General features: G+C 39.9%; 2 protein-coding genes across 3 annotated transcripts; both read left to right on the forward strand.

Moving 5' to 3' along the window:
- Positions 1 to 1,244: 1,244 nt before the first annotated feature.
- On the forward strand, positions 1,245 to 6,242 carry vgll2b (vestigial-like family member 2b). Of its 2 annotated transcripts, none has more exons than XM_079691982.1 (4): positions 1,245 to 1,571; positions 2,029 to 2,374; positions 4,265 to 4,714; positions 5,236 to 6,242. In XM_079691982.1, the coding sequence occupies exons 1-4, from the start codon at positions 1,491 to 1,493 to the stop codon at positions 5,277 to 5,279; spliced, it is 921 nt and encodes a 306-aa protein (XP_079548108.1). In that variant the 5' UTR covers positions 1,245 to 1,490; the 3' UTR covers positions 5,280 to 6,242. The 2 variants fall into 2 exon arrangements, with proteins under 2 accessions (XP_079548108.1, XP_079548109.1); XM_079691983.1 differs by having other exon boundaries at positions 1,245 to 1,450.
- A 1,215-nt stretch (positions 6,243 to 7,457) lies between these two features.
- ctsl.1 (cathepsin L.1) lies at positions 7,458 to 25,405 on the forward strand. Its single transcript, XM_079692843.1, has 21 exons — positions 7,458 to 11,543; positions 11,780 to 11,884; positions 12,139 to 12,281; positions 12,402 to 12,599; positions 12,680 to 12,871; positions 13,138 to 13,303; positions 13,430 to 13,535; positions 13,760 to 13,857; positions 16,624 to 16,740; positions 16,981 to 17,123; positions 20,029 to 20,119; positions 20,760 to 20,902; positions 21,222 to 21,265; positions 21,789 to 21,889; positions 22,153 to 22,295; positions 22,453 to 22,650; positions 22,746 to 22,937; positions 23,293 to 23,458; positions 23,555 to 23,660; positions 23,962 to 24,065; positions 24,228 to 25,405. The coding sequence occupies exons 2-20, from the start codon at positions 11,785 to 11,787 to the stop codon at positions 24,059 to 24,061; spliced, it is 2,547 nt and encodes an 848-aa protein (XP_079548969.1). The 5' UTR covers positions 7,458 to 11,543; positions 11,780 to 11,784; the 3' UTR covers positions 24,062 to 24,065; positions 24,228 to 25,405.
- Positions 25,406 to 25,627: the final 222 nt, after the last annotated feature.

A 25,627-nucleotide genomic window follows, 5' to 3' on the forward strand; every position in this document is an offset into this window, starting at 1 on the left:
TCACAGTATTAGATTTCAGTGCTATGATGTAAAGTCCTCCTATTAACACAGTAATGCCTGACAACGTCAAAGTGAGAACTCCAGTGCTGCCCATCAGCCTCATCAACTGCAATTTAAGAGCATAGTCTGTTCATTAGCATGCCAATAACCTGCCACTAGTTATTCATACTATGTGTGATGTATGCATAGCAAGATGTTGGTCATGTTCTCAATCTAGAGAACGCAGCAGAGGGACGATGTAACTTCCCCAGGAGCTCGTCCACTCGCATACATCAGAGACATTCCACCTCATCTGACACTCGTACATGGAATTCTGCACATTTTCAACACTGTTCTCCTAGGCATTCTGAAGTGCTCGTCAAAAAGACTGACATGCCCAAACATAAGGCCTTGATAAATCCTTAAAGCAAGAGAAATATACTACACTTTCTGGAGAGTCTTTCCAGCTTGGTGTATAATATGTTTTATGTCTTGAAGATGCATTTTGAGTCATTTTAAATAGTCAGGGATGAATCCTGTGCTTCAGGGTCTGGATGTGATTGTCATCAGGTATGTTTGTGTGTGTGTGTGAAAATATCTTTTTGTTTGCACTGCCGATAGGTGATAATTTGTCATAGATTTGTGCAGAGTCCCTTTCTCCTCTATGTTGGTATGGCCAGTGTATGCAACCTATAGTTGACACCTATGTGTCATTCTCGGAACGCACTAAATAGTTCAGATGACTTGAAGGTTTACTTGGCAACCGATGGCTGTTTTAAGACCACGGATACACTTTCAGTTTGGACTGAGCACAACATTTTTATGTACCCCCAGTACATGGAAAGAAATAAAACATCACTTAATCACAAGTATCATGTGTTCATTGTCATGTGGTTATACAACTCAATGACTTCATCCAACTCTATTTGTGTAACTAGATGACATTCTATTTAACCTTTATTTTACACTAGGATTAAGAAGTTGTTGTGCCATAATTAGTCACCGGATGCTCCCAGTTTAAAAAAAAACCTGTATATCCCTATATATTGCCAGTATATTATGTCAAAATGGAGATATTATAATCCCAGACCTTGACGTGATTTCTGCATTTACTTTTGACTCCTCCTATCATAGGATTTCAATGATTACGGCCAATTAATTATTAATACCAAAGCAAACAATGTTGTGGAAGTGGGAGTGGTAGTGGTGATGTTGGGGGTGGAGGGCTGGTAAAGGTGGGAGGGGTTGACACAGAGATGTACAGGACAGGACAGCCTCATGCTTACTCCATAAACCTCATCACACGTTGCTGCTGCAGCTGTTGTGGCGCACACAGTGAGCAGAGAGGTGCGCTCCTTCTGGGGGGACTATGTCGAGTCTGGCCAAGGCTTTCTCACACTGATCAGCGATCACAGAGCTCATTTCTTCTCGGCAAAAAAAACGGAATGTTATCACTCGCTCTCTCAACAAGGTCGGTTTCCACAGAGCAGTGAAGACACCGCTCATTTACCATGAGCTGTTTGGATGTTATGTACCCAGCCTATGGACATTACGCACCGTACGCACCGACTGCTTTTATCAATAGCTTACAGGTAGGACGCCAGCAAAAATGAAAATGTTCTCGTAATAATTATTTAGTTTTTCAGTGTTTGTTCAGTGTTAACGGGGTGATGGGGACACTTGATGTGAGGCACCGCTAATGTATGCATCTGGTGCGTAAAAGCAAGACACCTGATAGATCGTAAGAATGTAGTTTTTTAATTTTATGTTTGTTATTTGAGTATTTGATTGCATAAGTAATTCACGAATATCTAAATTAGCAGTGTTGTTGGTGTCTTACCAAGCACAGAAGTAGTTCTGCACACACAAAACTAAAATCCTGACACACGCACGCTCACTTGCTTGCGCGCACGAACACACATGCCAGCGCAGCCACACACAAAGAAAAACATTATGTCAAAATGTGTCATAGACAGCTCCAGGACTGTCCTCTCGAACACCTGTTTTAACCCTCTCCTCCCCTGCTTGTCCTCTAACCCCCCCTGACAGGCTCCCACTGCTCTGAGCAGCACTTCTCCTCTCTGCCGGGATTTTATGGACACTCCCAGGGGTCCCGAGGGGATGTCTGGGGGCCCAGGCGCTGGAGGATCAACTTCCTCTTCATCTTCATCCAACTCTTCCTCTTCCTCCTTCACGCCTGTGGCTTCACGGCAAGAGGAGGGCCCCAAGGAGAAGCAGGAGCCCCCTGAGGCAGAGTACCTGACTTCTCGCTGTGTTCTCTTCAGCTACTACCAGGGAGACATCAGCAGCGTGGTGGACGAGCACTTCTCCAGGGCCCTCAGCTCCTACATGGATGGAGAGGGCAAACGGCGGGCAGCAGACCAACCAGGCACAGGTATACCACTTTGTACATTTTTAATATGATAAAAAAGGCACCCACCAGTCCTTTTGTTAATAGTGGGAAAAACCAAAACGTAGTGGACTTTGGAGAAGTAAAAAACATTGCATTTTCAGAACAGCATACAAAAAACCGCTGATGTATTTTAATGAATACTGCTTTTTTATTTTTCATGGGTTCCAATCAGAATGCTACTGTTGACTCACTAAGATGTTTACATCACATTTAATTCATGAAGGTTCACGTCAGCCTTTTTCCGGGGAAACTGAGTTTTGGTGTTTTTTTGCCCTCCACTACATCACTGCGTCATTATAATATCCATTTATTTATGTGAGCACCTGTGCCACAGTTGTCTTTGTGATGTCTTGAGATGGATTTTTAGGCCACACAGTGTGAGTTGACAGTTCAGAGGGACAGACAGGTGATGTGATCATGTGACAGGAATAAAAAGCTGCTTGTTGGGACTGTTGTTCCTGGAGAGGTCGGGGGGTCGGGTTCAGAGGTCACAAAGGCCAGGAGCTGTTGAGAGTCCAAAGGGACTTTTTGACTCTGGTTAGCGTAACACTTTTAAGAAGAGCAAGAGAAAGCATGCTGTGCCATTGGATTGGAGATTTGGGAAAATGTTAGTGTAGGCATCATTATATTGTGTGGCACGCTTGAAAAACTTGCCACTTTAGAACTACTAATTATAGTCCATTGTAATTTATGATAACACTTTTGGATGTTTACAAAAAATATACACATACATAAATGTTACCCTGACAAGCATTACAAAAAAAATGCATTATAAGGGTTTTTGCTTTCATGTGTATTGCAAAGTACAAACTTAGTGTTTTGCAAATCTTCTAGAAGCATCTAAATCCCTTTCTACCAGCAGCCTGAAGATGTCCCTTTAATATCCATATAGGGCCTAGCCCCTACTCTCTCTGCTACCACTGTTAGTGTCTTTCCTAGTTCAGTCGGACGTCTTCATTTCGGCACTAACACACGCTTCCTGCCTCACAACAGATGCTATGTTTATACATGGCTGTAAGCGCAGAGCCTCGTCGGCGTATCCCCTTCAAACGTCTCTCCGGCTGCCATTCTGACTATCACTCCAGCTCTCGCCCCACAATGGTTGCTCAGTCAGTTGCCCGCATGCTGGTCAGATTTATATAAGCTGTGGTCCGTGTGATAGGGGCAGAGGGAAACACTAGCTCTCATGGTGTCGCATGGTTTCTTTTTTCAGAGGAATATCTATAAGTATACTGCTAAAAACTTATAATGGCTCGCTGACATTCTGTCAAGGGCGAGGAGAGGGGGGAGCAGAGAAAACAACAGGTGGGGGTGCAGGAGACACTGGAGAGGGCCGGCGGGTGGAAGTACAGGGCCAAAGAGTTTGGTGTGTGTGTCTGTGTGTGTGTGTGCGTGAGTGTGTTGTGAGACTTTCAGAAGTACTGGGCTGACATGAGAGTGAGAGATGTCACCACAGCGAGTGATTTAGGAATCTGTGATTCTTGGGCTCCGTCGAGGTCAGAGCGTCTACCTTATATAGAATCCTAGGATATTACGACATCTCTCCTTCTACCTGTCTCTCTGTCTCCCTCTCTGTCTCTCTCTTCCTCCGTCTGCTAGAATGTGGTTGTGTTTATTTCTGTGTCTTTTGGGGGCTTGGGCTGTGTGACAGTATGATCCAATGGGGAAGACATCTGGGCTAGAGGGTGTAGCAGTCATGTGAGTGAAATCTACGTTTTAGCACGGGTTGCTCCTCTCGCAAAGCTCAAGCCTTTACCACATGTCTCTATAAATCAAAGTGATTCACTACAGAGTTGTGCAACAGTTTGTGACTTGGCCTAAATGTCATTGTTGTTTATCTTCCTTCCCTTCTCTGTCTCCCTCTCCCATTAGATACTCCGTCGCCTAGCAGGAGTCGACGAAGCTTCCCCCCATCCTTCTGGGACAGTAACTACTCCCCGCCTCAGAGCCGCTCCCACTGTGAGACGAGTGCGCCTTCCTATTCCATGGACCCATACGCCTCAACGTTACACCCAGGGCTGCCACACCCACACGCTCATCCCCACCCACACGCTCATCCTCACTCGCATCATCACCCACCAGAGAGCTGGGGATATCCCCAGGCCCAAGCCTACGGCCACCCAAGGCCACTGCATGAACTGTATTCACCGTCAGCTTTGGACCCCCACTACGGGCCCCTGCTCATGCCCACAGTGAGGCCGCCTCATCCCCTTACCTTGCAAAGCCACTATGAAGTGAGCAAGCTGGACCCCACTGCCTCCTGGCCCAGCCTGCTTCCACCAGGAGAACTCAGCCAGTCGCTGGCCCTCAACATGGATGCAGGTATTACTACTCAACCGTGTCAGGCATCAGCAACAACAATATGGGAAAAGTGTTCCTTTGTTTACAGTCAGTGTACAAATCAGATATGGAAATTAGAAAATGAAAAGAAACACACTCAGACCTCAGGTTCAACAAATGCAAATGGAAAGTATAGATCATTTATGGATAAAAGAATATGAAACACTATCGAATTGAGCATATTGAGCACGGTGAAATTCTGCAGGGTGAATATTTTGTTTTATTGGTCCCATTCATTTCTAAATACATTTCACTCCAGGTATTGAATATAGATTACACTTAATCAAACACAGAAAAACATATGCATTCAAACCTACAGACTATGATTTAAACAGCCATTCACACACACCCACATGCACACATAATAACATCCTAATCATTAAAGAAGCTCTCTTTTCCCCCCTTTAAAACAGGATGTTTGGCAAAAGTAGGCTCCATGACAACCTGTGTTCTGTTGTTCGCTGTTGTTCTCCTCATTGTTCCCCTTGTTCTTTTTTTCTCAGGCCTCCAGCAGCACAAGAAAGGCAAGGAGCTGTATTGGTTCTAACGAGCCCCTCAGTCACATTGACCAGCCATTACCAGATCCAATTAGTCCCTGGACCTGCTCCGCTATTGAAGCAGCGTGTCCCTTTATCCCCCCACACACTCCATCCCCGTCCATCCACCCCCTTCTCTCTGCTCCTGGCGTCCCCTGCCAGTATACAGCCTTGCTCCAGGTCGACGTGTGTGCACCATGGAGATAAAGCAGAGAGAGGCAGAGAGAGACCGAGTGGCTATAATCTGTGCTGCTGTTCTCTCTCTATTCAGCATCTCTCTTCCTCCATCTCTCCTGATGCTGCCGGTGCAGCACAGGCCTTGGCAAGGTGTGAGCCACAGTGACCTGTTTGGACTGAGACAGACATGATCACAACAGACTTTTGCAGAGGACAGAGAGATAGAGGGATGAGTGGAGGGACAGGAGGTGAGAAAAGCATCAAGCAGGGATTCCCTCCAACGTCCCTGGTTATCTTGGTTTCATGCTCTTTGTTGGTACAGTGGTTGTCATCATCCACTTATCTGGATTTGTTGGTTGTTGTTATTATTATTTGCTCTCTAAAATAAAGTGTTTCTATTTATTGGTGTTTATGTGTATTTCAAAAAATGTTTGGTTAGGCCAGTGTTTTAAAATATGGTGTTATTGTGTTTTCTAAAGAGAGATAAGATGACCATTTGTTTCGGGTGGACTTTCTCATTTATCCATGAAGGAATCTTTTGTGGAAAATAAAGGTCATTTTTGGAGAAAAAAACAAAAATGTGTTCACTTATAAAATTATTTGTTTGCTCCTAACAGACTCAAAGCTTGTGTTTGTTCAATTTGATGAAAATGTTCTTTTTTTAGTTCTTAATTTCTCTGTGTCATTCTTAGATGTTATGAATTTAGGATTTCTGAATATTTCTGGGACATTTCTTTGTGTGTAATTTCTCATTTGTCCAAGAAGATTGTGATATCAATAAATATTTTTATGGTAAAGTTCCGCATCTCCTCAATGTTCAACTTGCATGGCATTATGAGTAATTGTTTCTGTTCTATAACTCATTTAAAGCATGAAATACCACTCAGCATTGGGAAGAGATCACTTTGTTGAAATGGAGGTTTTGTGGAAACTTTCACACTGATAGAGTGTTGATAATTTAGCAGCTTTATGCATTTTAGAGACAGTAGCACAGCCAGATGTGATCTAGGATGTGCTATGCGACTCTCATTTAAAAGGATTTATATTTGAATTCCTGCCCTCATTCACAGTTTGTCACCTATAAAGTGGGAACGAGTGGTGAATGCTAGCAATGTGTAACCAGAGAAGAAGCCAGCCATCTCAGCTATGCACCAAATGTTGCTGTGTTATTGATCCGATAATAAGATTATGTGCTAAGGTATGCCAGTCTGGGCCACTGTCACAATTTAACGGCTGTTATGTGTGACCCCCCACTAGATAGCAGCCAACAATATGATTGGCTCTAAGCTGGGGATACATGTAGAGTAATGAAATTAGTAGAGTTTACCGAGTTAGCGTTCCTCTCAGTTTCTCATGCCGAGCATCCTTCTGCCTTTTCACACTTGTATTGTCACTGGGCATGAGGGTTTCCTATTCACACCAGATCCTAAAATATCTATCCATACCAAGCGTGTACCCACAGCTATTGTCACCATATATTATTTATAGGTCAATAAACTCAAAGCATTTATAATTGCCATGATAACCATTATAATTTAACAGTTTGTGTGGGGTGAATGTAATAATTACGGATGCTAATCATACAATTGATATGTACTGATTCATTCAGTATGTTGAGTGTTCTGAAGAAGCAAGAGAAAAACTGCTGCATATTTTTTTTATTAATGAAACGTGAGGGAGCTGAGGGAATTTACCGCACAGTACTATATGAGCAAAGTCTAAGGAAATGCTGCCCTCTCCTGGTGTTTTTCTAAAACGTCACCTACAAAATTACGATTTAAAAAAAAAAACTGCGACCAGGTTGTAGTTACTATGGAGTACGGACATTATAAATGTCCATGGCACACTCTTTCTTTTCTAACAGTACAGATGTTACAAGTCTATTTTCTAACATTTACAAAAACAAAACAAGCAGATGATAAACATAGAGCATTTATTTTATTGTTAAAAAAACAAAACATAAAACGTGGAAAAATTGAGAGTTTCTCAAATTCCCAGGTTATATATATATTTTTTCAGTCCAAAACCCAAAGATATTAACTTTAATATGATGTGAAAATTGAGGAAAAAAAAAAAAAGTATATATTGTAATTTGCGTCTTAACTCCAACTCTGCCAAATGTGTTAAGGCCTACTGCATTTTGTTTTTATGAAGAAATTCAGTAACAGTGCAGTCCACACATTTTGCAGACAGTTATATGATTTAAAATGATGATAATAATGGGATTGATAGGAGTTACTCCGTGTAAATGTATTTTTAAGAATGATGATCATCAACAAGGAATACAATTGAATTCATACAGCCCAATATAACAAATTACACATTTTCCTCAAGTGTCTTTTTAATCTGTACAGCCTACAATTGTGGTCCTTACCCTAATTATGCATGCAGTGTGCTTTACTAGATTTTGAGCAGAAGTAGTTTTGGAAAAAACGTTGATGGTGTTGCTCCCTTTGTTCACTTCGATAAAGGGAAGTGAAGCTAACATTGACAATCTTTAGCAACACTTACTGAGAACAGCTGATTCACTCAGATTTACTGTACAGTCAACATTTTACAGTAAGCCAAACCCTTAACATTACCCAGTTCTCAACCAGAGATATGGAGTCACATGATGGTTCATTGTTGACAGTCACATGATATGGGACACATTCGTTTGAGAAATAATACATTCTTACATTTGCCAAAATAAATGCAGTGAAATGTAACGTTTTATTTTTATATTCTGACAATCAACCTGTTAACTGACTGTAAAAGTGGTAAACAAGCTGTGCCCTGCATTTCAGGAAGTTAATATGTCATTTCCAGGGCTATTATCTAAGATATATAAATGTCATGTGCAAGCTGATGCAGAGGAAACAACACAATGACATGACACCGAAAGAAGTGATCCATAATGTGGAAGTGGTTGTGTTGGAAAACACTCAAAACTTTTTTCTGTTTGCTGGTAGAATCAGAACCTATACACACAAATGCACATGTACGTAAACATCTAGGAGTTATACTCTGTATGAAAAAACATCCACACATGCTTCTCTTCAACTTTTTCCTCAAGGCCATAAGCACTCAAAAACCTTGATCTATGAACTTAGGAAGTGTTTCTGTTCGATGTGATCTGTGTCGACTCATGACCCACTCTTGTCACTTGACTACTGTTGTAAATGCTTTATAGGATGCAAGGCACATCACAAACTTTATTCCTGTATAAAGTAACACTTTGAATTTTTGGCTACACAATAAATCCAACAAGCTGCTCTTTTAATATGTGGGCCAGCATTTTGCCAAACTTTTTCTTCACAGTCTATGTCACCAAAACCCAGTTTTGTCACATCTTTGTATTGGGTTGCAACACAAAACATTACAAAGGATCGCACACACATTTAGCGGTTTTCAGAATGTGATTTAAGAATACAGAATCACTTTGTTTCAGTATGAAACTATAGGGATCAGTGCCCTCAAAAGTAGCTGAAAGATCTGCCAAGAGCTGCTGCTCAACTGCAGTGGTGGGAAGTAACTCAGTGCATTTACTTAATAACTGTACCATTTTAAAGTACATTTAAAACTACTTGACTATCTACTTGATACTTGTTTGCTTCAACAGCAGGGGCGGTTCTTCAACAGGGGCCAGTGCCCCCCTAACACTGACCAGGGACCCCTCTGTGGCCCCCCTCCAAATAAAAGGTTACAATATTAAGATTTATTGGAACTAAATCAAATCAGAGACCCGGATGTACAGTGGAGATTAAACGGTTCATTACCATATGAAAGCAAATACTGTACACTTAAAGTTACTAAAACAAATACTCTAAATAAAAAAAACTACTGAAACATTAAATAACTGGCCCCAGCCTGGCCCCGCCATTAAAATTGGCGTAGAACCGCCACTGTTCAACAGAAAATACATTTCAGATGAGTCTCTGACTAGGCCTAATAAAAGTGCAGTGTCTAGTTGGGGCCCTTCCTCACATTACGAGTTGTAGAAGTGCCAACAAAGAGTAATTAACTTTTTCCTTTTACCTTAATCTTCTCAACCTGGGTACAAGTATTCAATCATTTGCAGTCCAAAAAAGGGTTAGAGCTAGCTACAACAGTCAAATTCCACTCACACCTCGTTGCGTCAGTATTATTCATCATCACTATGTCTAATTGAATAGTCACAAATGCCATATTTGTGCTGAATTAGTCCTTTTACTTTGGAAGTATAATTAGCTGATAATATTTGAACTTTTGGACATTGTGGTATTAATGTTCCAAGTACTTTTTCCACCAATGCTCATGTGTCTTTCTATTATTATTTATTTTTATGAGCAAGTAATTAAAGTGTTATATAATACAATTAAACTAGTGCTGTAATATGAATTACCAAATGAATTAAATATTTGCAAATAACCCAAACATATGTACAAACATTACTGAAACTTCACCCATGTCCGAGAGACTGCCCACAAACAGGCAGAAACACGAGACAAGCTCATAGAGTTTAATGACATCTGTAAACTTTTAGCTTCGGTCAGAGTTTTTCCATTTTTTCAAGGCATCTTTATTGCCTTAAGTCCTGCTGACCTGAAAGCCTTGTGACAGACGGACAGACACGCAGAGATAGAGAGACTACAGGCATCACGAGAGCGGGGCAGAGAGAGAATCTGAACTGCCAAAGACAATAACATGATTACATTTAACTTGGGGGTACCTACTTGTCAAGCCCTTTTAAAAAAGTTAATGTACAAATTCATGTGTCGCCTAGAAGACTCGGAAAATCATGTTATCTCGATTTTAATTAACCCTGTGAAGAGTTCTACTCTGTTCTCTTCCATGATTTGGAGACATTGGCGCAATAGCCTATACAGACAGTGAGCATGTGTGGCTAGCTGTGATTGGACTGATTTTATGTTTTTTATCTGTTTGTTTTTATCTGTTTTGTGTTTAGATTGTTATCTTATTTATTGATGTGTGTCTTGTCTTTTGTATGTGATATGGACCTTGAGTCTGAAATAAAGATTGAATATTGCCTCTACAAAATGTAAAAAAGAGATTATAATAATTCATATGTAGGTTGCCATCATCTGATGACTTAGAAACAAATTAATGAATTCAATTCCCAACTATGATTTCTGCTTGAACTAATTGTTTCTTATATGCAAATTAAAAAGAGGATGTGTGTATGGAAACAGAAAGGAAGTCTTGAACAACTGTAAATGGAAATACCAATGAATCATGAGACAAACACTAGCAAGTGCTGGTGTCATTTATCAGAATGTTTTTGTAGATATTTCTTTGAAGTATTTCAGAATCTCCCAAAGCCTTTCGGTTAAAGGGAAACATTTAAAGTTCCGAATATTTGTTGAGAATGTGTACGTTTTTGACAATGTTGGTTCCATTTGTTTGTGTATCTTAATAAATAAAGAATGAGAACACACTTTACAGTATTTTTAAGGGGAAATTATGGTTGAAAACTATTTAAACAACATCATTTATGAAAATTGCTCAAAGAAACATAGTGGGAGTTAGCTAAAGTAACACATACATAACCGGAAACAAGAAATGTTTTGCTTGCTACAAACACATTTTCCAGTGTGGTATAACTTGGTTGTTTAGGTTTCCAGTAAAACATGGTTACCACATAAATAATGTTATTGCATTATGTGTCTTTTTGAAAAAATGTCAGAAGATTTGCCAGCACTATTTTACTAAAATCAGAATGCACTGCAGAAAAACAATTCCCAACAATGTTTTAATAGATGTCATGCTAAACCACATACAGGCTGTGTTTCCCCTTCTTTGATGGTGTGATTCCCAAAAACAAAACTGATGATTAACTAATAGAGTTCTTAAAAGAGCATTTAGGGATTTGTATATATATTTCCCAAAACATGTGAATCATGCAATGTTCTTATAATTCATTACTTTGCCGTTCCCTTTTTCAATGATTAACACTCTCTTCCTTTTCTATTTCACTTTATGAGCAGCTGACAGTCGCCTGACTGGACAAACGGCAAGTCATAACTTGTCAGCTATATAAGAATGTCTCTCTAACACAGCCCTGCATCACCTACAGGTGGAAATACCTTAAGCTTCACATCAACTCGACATAGCGGCAGGTAAGCAACCACAGCAAAAATAATAGGAAACATGCAACAGACAAGCACACACACTTCCTGTGTTCTGCAGGTGCATTGATGCAAATAAGAAACAGAGACTCAGCGAGAAAGACCTTGATGGAGAGATGAAACAGAGGTTCAAAGAAACCGGGCAGAGAATGTGTGGGCAGGGCTGAAGTAAATGAGTTTAACCTCAACCTGCAGGAAATGATTGACTTTTTCTGCTTGTGTGTCAGTCAGGATGAAGCTGTTGCTGGTTGTTGCTGCTGCTCTGGCCGTGGCCAGCTGTGCCTCCATCTCTCTGGAAGACCTGGAATTCCATGCCTGGAAACTCAAGTTTGGTGAGATTATTTTATCAGACTTGTTTTTTTTATGTGGCCTGTTGTCAAATACAGTATTCTTCTGTTTACTGGGAAAAGGTCTACCTACTTACTTAGAATGCACCTGTGTTCTCATTTACACACCTAAAGGTTTAAAGTAAAGGGAATTGTAATCTGCCAACATAGTTTTTTGACAATAAAGAGAAATCTTTTTGCTGGAACAGAATTAGTGGATTAATAATTTATCACTAAATATTTCCTTATCTGATTGGCAGGAAGGTCCTACAACTCCCCGGTAGAGGAGGCTCAGCGCAGGGAAATCTGGCTCACCAACCGCAGACTGGTGCTGGTGCACAACATCATGGCTGATCAGGGCATCAAGTCCTACCGCCTTGGCATGACCTACTTTGCTGACTTGGTATGAAGAGAAAAACACAAATGTGGTTTCTGCTTTTAGTTTAAAACTTTTACCATTTGTCACAATCAGTTATCATTGTCAAAACCTAAAATAAAGGACACTTTTGCCTCTCTTTGTCAGGAAAATGTAGAGTACAGACACCTGATTTCCAAGGGTTGCCTCGGCTCCTTCAACACTTCTCTGCCTCGCACTGGCTCTGCTTTCCTCCGACTGCCTGGAGTAACCGATCTGCCCAAAAGTGTTGACTGGAGGGATAAGGGATATGTCACTGATGTCAAGGATCAGAAGCAGTGTGGCTCCTGCTGGGCCTTTAGCACAGTATGTACCAACATTACTTGGTGTCCAGGAAACTTTACACAATTGTCTTGTGGTTTAAATTGGAATAAATTGTCTTTCAGACTGGCTCACTGGAGGGTCAGAACTTCAGGAAGACAGGGAAGCTGATGTCTCTGAGCGAGCAGCAGCTGGTGGACTGCTCCGGTGACTATGGAAATTATGGTTGTGATGGAGGACTGATGGACAACGCTTTTAAATACATTAAAGCCAATGGAGGGATAGACACAGAGGATTCCTACCCTTATGAGGGGGAGGTAAGCAGCAAGCAGTTTGGTTTAAACATATATAATATGTGAAACATCTAGATGTCAGATAGCAATTTGTCATTATCATGGGAAAAAAAGTATAGATGGAAATTTCAATCCTCCATGTAAGAAATGCGCAGTACTGCAATCTTGGAGCCCAAAGTATCGTGACCTAAAACAGAAAGTCTTGTGACTAAGAAATCCATCTCTTATTAGGTCAGAGTTTTAGTTAGAAAAAGTTGGTGAATTACAAAATACTTGTCTCTCTACCTTAGGATGGACAGTGCCGTTACAATCCTAACATGGTTGGTGCCAGTTGCACAGGCTACGTTGATGTGACCCAAGGAGACGAAGATGCTTTGAAGGAAGCTGTGGCCACCATCGGACCTGTGTCTGTGGCCATTGACGCTTCTCAGTCATCCTTCCAGCTGTATCACTCAGGTGAGCAGTAATAAATACTCCTTTACTGCCAGAAAATATACTTATCAAATATATAAAGTATTAGAGGGTATTCCTTTTTTTATACCTAAAGATATGTCTGTCTAATGTGGTTTTGTGTGATTCTAGGAGTGTATGATGAGCCAGATTGTAGCAGCTCAGAGTTGGACCACGGTGTTCTGGCTGTTGGTTACGGCAGTGGCAATGGACAGGATTACTGGCTGGTGAAGAACAGGTAAATACAATAAAAATGTTGCTCATATTTGAAATGTTGAACTGTTTTAATGCTAGCACCTACACGTGGACAGACAGTTGTCAAGCTCTTCAACTTAAAATGAATTTCCACTATAAGTTATCTTTATCAGAAAACCAATCACTATTTATCTACCTGTTCTTTTTACCACTGTTGTGATTCTTTACAGGAGATTTATATTGTTGGTAATGTGTTTGTTTCTGTAGCTGGGGCCTAGAATGGGGAGACAAGGGATACATCATGATGAGCAGGAACAAACACAACCAGTGTGGCATCGCTACTGCGTCCAGCTACCCCCTGGTCTGAGCAGGTGAGAGCAAAGTTTATTTTCTCATTATGCTATTTGAAAATGCAATTTAAACAAGGCTTTCTGCACGGATGTATCCTGAATAATGCGTGTATGCACCCTAATGTCTATTTACTGGATGTAATTCATGTGTATTGGATTTTCAGGTCCAGAAAAGTCCCAAATGAGGTGGAAGAAAATGATGCAGATTTTGCTTACATTTAATAAAGAAACTGAGTTATGGAAAAATATGTCATATTGTTGTTTCATGGATGTTAGTTGTACAGTGTCTTTCTGCACTTTAAATGCAATAAATGTAGCGTAAAATAAACTGATTTAAAAATAAACAATTATACTTAAATTATTTGTTCTTTTTTTATTGTCCACCATTATCTTAGTAGGAATTTGTTGATGTGTATGTTTTGGGTCAAGAGGAAGCAATAGCCGTCTAAAGAGCAGCCTGGTAGCTGACTATTAGTAACCATGGCAATAATGATGTAAAAAAGCTGTTTCCTTCATTTCAGACAGTTCACATTTTATTTCCAAAGCTATTAGCTAAGTGTCATAAACGTCATGTTCAAGCCGATGCAGACGAATAAAACGACATCGACATGCGACCAAAATAAGATATCCACAATGAGGAAGTTGTGGGGAATCATGACCCATGATGCTCAATTATATCTATAAAACCAGCCAGAATGAAACCAATTAGTCAAATACAATTCAAGAAAGGCCTTAAGGACATACAAAAGTTGATGAACCCCACCTTTTAAGGTTAAACACAGACAATACTGACCATATTTATCTTGGCCCCAAACAACTCTGAAACAAATCATGTAATGACATACTTACTGTGGATGGCAATAACTTGGCCTCCAGCACAACTTATCAGGGTATGTCCTTTAACTTCCTTAAAAAACTGATTTCAATGGCTTCCTTCTTTCAACTTTGTACCATTACATAGACAAGGCAAATCCTACCTCAAAACAATTGTAATTCCTTTTTTTCAGGTTGTACCCAAATGCTTCTTCAGACTTTTCAGTTGATCAAAAATGGTGCAGCATGTGTATTGACAAAAGCTAGAAAACAAGACCATATTACTCCTGTATTAGCTGCTCTAAACTGGCTCAATGTTATGGTTATAATAGTTTTGGGGGTTCTCATTTTTCTCTAGTGTGTTAAGGATCACGCCAGAGGAGGTTTCTCTCCAACACAGTCGCCCCTCTCTCTGAAACGCCCTGGATTGGAATCCTTTGTTTAGTTCAGTAACATAGTGACATCATTACGTTACACCCATGCTTCTATTGGCTAGCGCTCCAACACATTGTACGTGGTAGACTTAAGGCGGGACATATCTGAACGGTCGAACAATCACTAACCAAAATAAATAAAGTGCTTTCAAACATCAAAGCATGTAAACATGTCACAGTAGAGGCACACTAGGGCATTGCATCCAATAATGTATGGTTACTCATGGTTTATACAGCCTAAAATACAATGAAAGCCAGGGTAAGGGTTAAGACTTTTCTTTTTAATGACGCTTATAGATAGCTGCTATAGGTTTTGACTGTCGAGGAAATTTCATGTTTAATTTCTCATCTCTCTTCCTGTTCCCAAAAAAACATGATACTAACTTAGCATCCGGGGCGTCATCCCAGGAGTTTTTCCATCTCTTTCCTGGCAGGTTGCCAGTATTATTTATGTCAGGATCATGAGTCGTGGCTGCACCTGTTGCCGTTTTCCTGCCTGACGCCTACATTATTGTTTTTGGCAGCACCTTGAAGAATGTTGACGTCCTCCATGATGCATTATTACATTTTTTATAATTCTGATTGTCTATTGTCTATACACAAAATCTATTGCTCATGTGTCTGGCAAGGGAGAGGGATCCCTCATTTTATCATTTCCCCAATAATTCTTCATTAATTGTGGCGTTTCTATGGGAGTTTACACCTGTTTGCTGCAAAGGTCTAGACAGGGGGTGTCGAATGCTGCACTTTTTGTAAAGGTCCCTGAAAAAAATGTGTACTTTGTGAAGTAAAATTGGATTGATCGATTGATGACTTGTTCTTGTCACCTGACTGTTGATGTAAATGCTTGATTGTATGGAGTGTACTTTTCACACTTTAGTATGTATAAAGTAACATTTTACTTGATGGTTTCAGAATCAAACTTACTAGGTACTATCATATAACTATTGTTTTGACAAACTATGTACACTAAACCCATATGATACAAATATTTATATTGTGTAGAAATAAAATACATCACAAAGGACCGCCCACATTTCTTTGGGAGTTTGTTCCTTGTCTGATGTAAGGGTCTGAGGACAGAGGGTGTCTTATTCTATTGTATAACTTTGTTGAGAAAAGGAATTGATGACCATGTTGTATGTTTCCCGAATAAAGTGCATTGTGCAATTTTCCAATATTTCATTACGTGCTTTTCAGATTTTATTTATGAACTGCAGTCAGCTATATAAGAAGGTCCCCTAACAAAGCCCTGCATATTCTACAGGTGGACAGACCTCAAACGCCACATCAACTGAGAGAGATAGGTAAGCAACTACAGCAGATATAGGGAACACTAAAACAGACAGACAAGCGCAAACACAATTTGTACTGCTGTTGATAAATAGTCAGAGAATCAAAAGAACCGGGAAATAGAGCTGATACATTGCTAGAAGGAAGGACAAGTTTGTGAGACAAAGTGGAAGTGAACACGTTTAATCTCAACCTGTGTGGTTTCCTGCAAGTCACTAAGGATGTGTTTGTTTTTCTTCAGTCTGTGTGTCAGTCAGGATGAAGCTGTTGCTGGTTGCTGCTGCTGCTCTGGCCGTGGCCAGCTGTGCCTCCATCTCTTCAGATGACCTGGAGTTCCACGCCTGGAAACTTCAGTTTGGTGAGACTTTTTTCATTATTGTGGTTTGTTGGCGAACAAAGTAGATCTTTGTTCTGTGGAAAACATTCCTGTGAGGCTTACATTTGGAGTGTGCTAAATGTGTACTCATTTACACACAACACAGCTAAAGGTCTAAAGTAAAGGAATGTGTGCTCTGCCTACATGATATGAAGTTTACAGCATACACTTTTGTTTTTCAGTTAATTATTCATCATGGATTGTTTTTCTTCTGATTGGCAGATAAGTCCTACAACACCCCGGTAGAGGACGCTCAGCGCAGGGAAATCTGGCTCAACAACCTCAGACTGGTGCTGGAGCACAACATCATGTCTGATCAGGGCAACAAGTCCTACCGCCTTGGCATGACCAAATTCGCTGACATGGTATGTAAAGAAAAACACAAATGTACTTTCTGCAGTATTAGTTAGTAGTAGTTTAAAACTCATGGCATTTATGACGAGCTGTTATTATTGTCCCTGGTTGTAATCAGCATGTGAGTGAATGCGTTTTGGTTAAAGACCCTAATAAATGAAACTTTTGCCCCTCTTCATCAGAAAAATGAAGAGTACGGACTCCTGATTTCCCAGGGTTGCCTCGGTTTCTTCAACACTTCTCTGCCACAAACTGGCACTACCTAGTACCTACTATGAAATACAACACATGTTCTAAAACAAACGGGAAGACACACACATTCATCCAAGTTGTAGTCCCTTTTCAAGAGAAAATATGGAATAAACACTATGGCTCACCCTGCAACTAAGACACTGCACACGATTCACGCACCACAACAATCCTTGGGGGGCCATAACATTTATTGACATTAATGTATTCTTTATTTTTCAGTTTCTTCCATCTCGGATGTGGTGAGAAGATATCGGCGTGTCCTTAAACTGGTGCAGAGAGGCTTCAGGATGACCAAAGCTTTCAAGAAAGCTTGAGTTTCAAGAAATGCTGTGAAAGACACTGCAGCAATTGCAGAAGTATTCCTGGTGGATAAAAGTGTCCTAGACCAGTTCAAGGGTAAATACACAATTTTGAAATTAGCACAACTTTTTCAGAAAAAAATTGTTGGTGAACTGGCAGAAAAGAAAGTTGAAATGAAAAGCAACAAACAGCTCATCCCCTTTTCTGTCAGGAAATTCTGAATGTGGGTTGAACGTTGTTGTTGTTGTTGTTGTTGTTGTTGTTGTTGTTGTTGTTGTGGGGGTGGGGGGTCTTCCTGTTTTTAAAGATTGACCTTGGTCTAAGGGTAGATCAATAATGTAATGTTCTTCTGTTGGTCAATTTTCGTTGTTTATTTTATTTATAATTATTAAACTTTAAAAATCTGCAGCGCAGTGATTTATTTTCGTTTGCCTGGTATTGACTACCAGCTGATAGATAATCTGTTTCAAACTTTATTTTTACCATTTCAGAACTGTTCAGTGTTTTTACTATATGTGTAGTATATATTCTTAAAATAAAAAAGCCTTCTTTCTCTGATATGCTGCATATAGTGTTTGTTTTACTGTGCTTTATAACCTGGTATTGACTTCAGTTATCCAGTGTTTGTGATCAGTTGTTCAGAAAATTTCGCTTTATTCCCATGTCTGTTGCATATAATTAGTGGATGAATGTATGTGTTCTGTTGATAGGTTATAGACGTTCTACTGTTCTCAACAGTTTTTCACTTTAATTGGATAGTCCTAACACATGCCTACAAACTCAGTGGAGAATGCCTACTAAAAGTATGCTGATAGTCAACTCTAGATTAGTTGACGATCAACAGATCGTCAACTTAACTTTAGTTGCTTATCTGTTGATCATCAACTAATGCTTAATGTAATCTTTAGTTGACATCTTGACTCAACAGATTATCAACAGATAGTCGACATGACCCTGTTGACTTTCAACTGACAGATTGATTTTGAGTAGTTGATTGTCAATTTTGAAGAGGCTGACACAATCTACAGATCGTAATGTTGAATAGTGGTTAATAACCTGTTGCAAAAAAACATGTTGACAGTCAACAGGCACTTTTTGTAAAATCTATAGATCAACACTTGAGATGTACCTTATTCTATTGGCAGTTAGTTGAATGCATGTTACTTGTCTGTTGAAACTGTGTTGATGAATGTCAACTGATGGACTATCAAAATAAAGTGTTACCAACAATATCTGTTTGGTTGAAAACTTCTTTAGTGATATTTGTCATTATCCTGCAAAAAGTTTAGTGGCAGATGGAACTCATCTCATTCAATATTACAAATGTTGGCGTTCCAATGTGCAATACCGCCATCTTTTGGGCAAAATGTATATTGGCTAAAAAACGACTATAAAAGCAGCCATTCCGTGTTTGTGTCATTTTCCATCCGTTTTTTTTTGTGTGCTTATTATCCAGAGTTAAATTAGAAGGAATTATTTGTGTATTGTTTTGGTCAAGAGAAAGCAAATAATGTTGGAGTTGTGGTGGTGGAAAACTCTGAAAACCAAGTGTTCTGTTTGTCTGCAGAATCAAACAATTTAACGGTAACTTTACACACACTAATGCACATGAACATCTAGGTGTGTACTCCACACATGCCAACCTCTTTCTCAAGAGCGCATAAGCACACACAAACCTTGATCTGTGAACTAAAGTGTTCCTTTTGTATTTGTATTGTGCCGATTCACGACAAATGGTACTCAGTTATATCAATCAATCACAATTACAATTCAAGAATGCCTTGAAGACATTACATTCAAAGCCTTCTGCTATCAAGCTCTTCTTCTGTTGAACCAGGTTCCAGTTTATGTTCAGGAGATAGACTGTCTCTCCATTTTTAAGAGTAAGCTTTAGACTTTCCTTTTTGATAAAGCTTAGAGTTAGGGCTGGCTCAGGCTTGCCTTGGACCAGCTCCTTATTATGCTGCTATAGGCTTATACTGTTGAGGAAATGTCACATCTGTATGCACTCATGTCCCATAAATGCATGTAGTAATGCAGGTTACTAACTTAGCATCCAGGGCGTCATCCTCAGAGTTTTTGAGTCTCTCACCTGGCAGGTTGTCAGTATTAAAGGTTACACCTGGATCATGAATTGTGTTTGTGGCGAAATGATTATTTATTAATCTATACACACAACATCTATTGCACGTCTGTCTTTCCAGGGAGAGGGATCCCTCCTTTGTTGCTCTTCCGAAGGTTTCTTCCGTTTTATCCGCATTTATTTTGGGGTTTCTTTGGAAGTAACTCCTTGTATGATATGACGGTCTAAGGTGTTGTATGCTGTACATGGAATTTACTTCAGCAGAACCATTTTGAAACCAGAACATGATGACTCACCAAAGTACAGATGCAGAGCCCTACATCACCTACAGGCGGACAGACCTCAAACTTGACATCCATTTGATAGAGGCAGGTAAGCAACCACAGCAGAAATAATAGGGAACACAGAGATAGACAAGCGCAAACACTATTTGTACTGCAGGTGCATTGATGCAAATAAACAGAGACTGGTGAAGTTCAGAAAGAGTCTGAGGAAGAGAAACAGAGATTCAAAGGAAGCAGGCAATATAGCTGGTACATTGAATAAAGGAAAGTTTATGAGACAAAGCTGAAGTGAAAGAGTTTAATCTCGACCTGTGTGGTTTCCTGCAAGTCACAAGGGATCTTTGTGTCAGTCAGGATGAAGCTGTTTCTGGTTGCTGCTGCTGCTCTGGCCGTGGCCAGCTGTTCAACCATCTCTCCAGATGACAGAGTTTGATGCCTGGAAACTACAGTTTGGTGAGACACTCTTATCCGACTATTTCTAATTATTGTGGTTTGATGTCGAACAAAGTAGATCTTTGTTCTATGAAAAAACTGCCTGTGATGCTTACAATTGGAGTGTGCTAAATGTGTACTCATTTTCACACAACACAGCTAAAGGTCTAAGTAAAGGAATGTGTGCTCTGCCTACATGATAACAAGTTTACAGCATACATTTTTGTTTTTCATCTTATCAGTGGAAATTTCTTGAGTGGAACATTTAAAAAATAAATTCTATTTTTTTCCGGCAGGAAGGTCCTACAACTCCCCGGTAGAGGAGGCTCAGCGCATGGAAATCTGGCTCAACAACCGCAGACTGGTGCAGAAGCACAACATCATGGCTGATCAGAGCATCAAGTCCTACCGCCTTGGCATGACCAAATTCGCTGACATGGTACGAAGAAAAAAAACACAAATAGTGTTTGCATATTTTTTGTTCTAAACTCTTGACATTTACGACAAACTGTTATTATTGTCTCTGGTTGAAATCGACATGTGAGGATGCCGTGAATGCGGTTTAGTTAAAGACCCTAATAAATGAAACTTCTGCCCCTCTTTATCAGGAAAATGAAGAGTACAGACGCCTGATTTTCCAGGGTTCCCTTGGTTTCGTTTCTTCAACACTTATCTGCCTCAAACTGGCTCTGCTTTTCTCCGACTGCCTGAAGGACTTGATCTGCCAGACAGACAGGATAACGGATATGTGACTGAAGTCAAGGATCAGAAGCAATGTGGCTCCTGCTGGGCCTTCAGCGCAGTATGTACAAACATCACGTTTGGCATAATTTAGTTGGTTAGGTTTCATGTAAAACATATTACACCCTGAATATTTGTATAATGTGATGTTTTGATTTCTGCATTTCCTTTTTAAAGGAATTCACATTGCTATTTAATTGGAATTATAATTAAATGTAAAAATAAAACAGTGTTTTTCAGTGTTGGGTCTGCAAGAGGTGTCCTCTCGTGTACTTTACTTCAGCACATACACCAAGAACTGCAGAACCATTATGAAACCAGAACATGATGGCTCACCTATCCAAAGAACAGATTCAGAGTTGTTAAGTGAATCATGTAAGGTTATGTAAAGGGACATTGATTCAAATAAACAGAGACTGATGAAGTTGAGAGTATGAGGAAGAGAAACAGAGATTCAAAGCAAACAGGAAATAGATACATTGTTGGTGAGAAAAAGTAGAAGTGAAAGAGTTTAATCTCAACCTGTATGATTTTCTGTAAATAACAAAGGATCTATTTGCTTTTTCTGCTTGTGTGTCAGTCAGGATGAAGCTGTTGTTGGTTGCTGCTGCTGCTCTGTCCGTGGCTAGCTGTGCCTCCATCTCTTCAGATGACCTGGAGTTCCACGCCTGGAAAGTCCAGTTTGGTGAGACAATATTTGGTGACATTTGTCTGTTGTCAATCACAGTAGATCTGTTTTCATTGGAAAAACTGCCTGTGAGGCTTACATTTGGAGTGTGCTAAATGTATACTCACACTTACACACAACACCGCTAAACGTCTAAAGTAAAGCAATGTGTGATCTGCCCACGTGTTAAGAAGTTTACAGCATACACTTTAGTTATTCAGCTAATAAAGGGAAATCTGTTTACTGGAGAATCAGTCTTTTTGTTTCTAATTTGCTGGCAGGAAGGTCCTACAACTCCCCGGTAGAGGAGGCTCAGCGCATGGAAATCTGGCTCAACAACCGCAGACTGGTGCAGAAGCACAACATCATGGCTGATCAGGGCATCAAGTCCTACCGCCTTGGCATGACCAAATTCGCTGACATGGTATGTATAGAAAAAAAAAAAATAGTTTCTGAAGTATTTTTGTTTTTAACTTTTATGAAAAACTGCTATTATTGGTTGTAATCAGCATGTGAGGATGCAGTGAATGGCGTTTTAGTTAAAGACCCTAATAAATTAAACTTTTGCTCTTCTTCATCAGGAGAATGAAGAGTACAGACACCTGATTTCCAGGGGTTGTCTCGGTTTCTTCAACACTTCTCTGCCTCAAACTGGTCCTGCTTTTTTCCGACTAACTGGAGAAACCGATCTGCCCAACAATGTTGACTGGAGGGATAAGGGATATGTGACTGAAGTCAAGCACCAGATGGATTGTGGCTCCTGCTGGGCCTTCAGTGCAGTATGTACAAACATTACTTGTTGTTCTCTCTTTTGGTAATACAGTAAACTTTACATCAATATACCCTGGTTTCATTTAACAAATGTATCTTTCAGACTGGCTCGCTGGAGGGTCAGCACTTCAGGAAGACAGGGAAGCTAGTGTCTCTGAGCGAGCAGCAGCTGGTGGACTGCTCCCGTGACTATGGGAATTCTGGTTGCAATGGGGGCTTGACGAAACACGCCTTCAATTACATTGAAGCCAACGGAGGGATAGAAACGGAAAACTCCTACCCTTATCAGGCTATTGTAAACACAATCTGTTTGGCTCTTCTTTGAATGTACAGCATCCTGTGTAAGACAGAAATGTGTCATTAACATGTTAAAAAGTGTAGTTGAAGATGGAACTCAACTCATTCGTAATGTTTTCAAAATGTTGGCCCTTTGTTTAAGATTATGTTTACCTCTTAACTTTTTTTTGAAAGAAGGTCAATTGTAAAAAAATTCCCTTCAAATAGGATTATATATGCCGTCATAATCCTGCCTAGGAACTATCCTGATGGAACTCAACTCATTTATAATGTTTTCAAAATGTTGGCCCTCCACGTAAGACATTTCCACATTTCCACATTTTGTCAATTGTTGATTTTTTTCTTTCAAATAGGATGGTGAATGCCATCACAACCCTGCCCTTAGCGCTGCCACATGCACAGGCTACGTCCGCGTGAACCAAGGAGACGAAGTTGCATTGAAAGACGCTGTGGCCACCGTGGGACCTGTGTCTGTGTCCATTGATGTTTCTCATGCATCCTTCAAGCTGTATCACTCAGGTGAACAGTTCTAAACACGTATATTCTCAGACAGAAAATATTATATATATTTAACTCAAACTTATGTCTGTCTTATGTGGCTTTGTGTGTTTCTAGGACTGTACGATGAGCCAAAATGCAGCAGCTCAGAGTTGCACCATGCTGTACTGGCTGTGGGTTACGGCAGTGACAATGGACATGACTACTGGCTGGTGAAGAACAGGTAAATACCAAAATATGGTACTAATATTTAAATGTATGGACCGTATACTATCTCTTAGTAGTGGATTAACAAAGTTCCTGTTTCCACAAACAGCTGCAGTTATGCGTCTTATTTATAGCTGTCAAACTAAGTCAAACTCAGGTCGTTGTCAACCTCTTCAACTTAACTTAAAATTCATTTCTACTATAATTTCTCTTTCATCAGTAAAACAATAATTTGTCTATACTTGCTGTTGGTACTTACATTGTAGTTCTTTACATAGTGGGGCTGAATGTTGTTGGTAATGTGTTTGTTTCTGTAGCTGGGGCCTCGGGTGGGGAGACCAGGGTTACATCAAGATGAGCAGGAACAAACACAACCAGTGCGGCATCGCTACTCGAGCCACCTACCCCTTGGTCTGAGCAGGTGAGAGCAAACCTTCTTTCTTTGTGACCAAATGCTTTTTCAAGATGCAATTTAAGTTTATATTCTGGGAGTCTGCACAGATGTATCCGAAATAATGTTTGAATGCACTCCGCAGTTTAATTTCTATTTACTGGTTGTAATTCATGTTTATTGGATTTTCAGGTCCAGGACTTTCCTAAGTGAGGTGGAGGAACGTGATGCATACTTTGCCTTTATTTCATAGAGAAACATTATGGGGTTATAGAACAATTCTTAAAAAATGCAGAGATTTTGGCCACTTTATGATGTCATAATGTTTTTTTGGCTTGTGTAACCATTAGCCAATAACCAACCAAGTTAACACCCGCCCACCTTATCACCTGAATCTCCTCCTAGAGCACCATTGTGTTCTTTTTGACCAAATATCTCTCAGAGGGGCGTGGGGAGGGGCTCCTTATTTTCATCTAAAGTAACAGACAGAGAATCAGAACTTTTTAAACAGGGCTGAAACAGAGGGGTTTACGGGATGCTACAATGCATGATGTGTTTGGTATTTCAAGCAAAACACTTCAGAGACATGTTTTGTATCTGAGAACTATAATATATTGATGAAAACTGTATAATAGGGGACCTTTAAAAATGGAAAACAGGGTTGTATGACTGAATAAAGTCCAATGATCATTTAAAACATGTTCGTTTTTTTTAATCTTGATTCACCTACAGTAACAGTAATTTCTTGTTGCTCCATCTCGGTGTGCAACAACCCACAACATGTCCTGTTGAGGGTATGACAACTCCGTAGGAGCTATGGCTTGATGCAGCATGCAAATGCAAATGCACAGGATGAGTCTTGCACCTGATGCTTGGAGTGGATTGCTTTTCAACACAGAAATTCAAGGTCAAAAGACAACATCAACTATGACAGGAAATAATTGTATCCTCTTCCCTTTAATGCTTTTCAAACTGTTTATTTTATTCTTTCATTTTTTTTTTACAATTGATAAATGTGTGCTCACATCTAGTTATAAATGTCTAAATTACAACTGCCTTAAGATTCCCAGAGAACATGAAGTATAACTTATCTGCCCTGTATGTCTACCAAGCAGGTAGCCTCAGTCAAGGCTGATGGGTTTTACAATAAAATGTGCGCTGCGCAAAATACATTAAAAAAGCTCTGTAGTATCTTTAACACTATAAAATTAAATGTACTTGCTTTGGTCATAGTTTGAAGATATATGCACATGGCCGAGCACTGCTTCAGACAAGTTAAATGTTTATAGAATGAAGAAGATTTTATTCTCATATCTATGTTCATTGATCAAACCAGTTTTGTCTGAAATAAAGGATTCACTTCAAACAACTGTGTTTGTTTATCAAAAAGTCTGTCCTTATACTTAGATGATGCCTCTACTCATTCATATTGGCATGCAAACTGTTCCTGTGGCCTTCGGCTTGCAAACCACAGGTCAAAGATAAAAGCTCTGGGCAGGGAATCTCAGATGAGCAGCAAGTTTCATTTTGGTGAAAGAAAGAATATCTCCTCTTTGGTCTTTTATGCTATCATTGTACTTGTTGTTTGATTG

Source organism: Notothenia rossii (genome assembly GCF_949606895.1).
Source record: "Notothenia rossii genome assembly, chromosome: 7".
Lineage (NCBI taxonomy): Eukaryota > Metazoa > Chordata > Actinopteri > Perciformes > Nototheniidae > Notothenia > Notothenia rossii.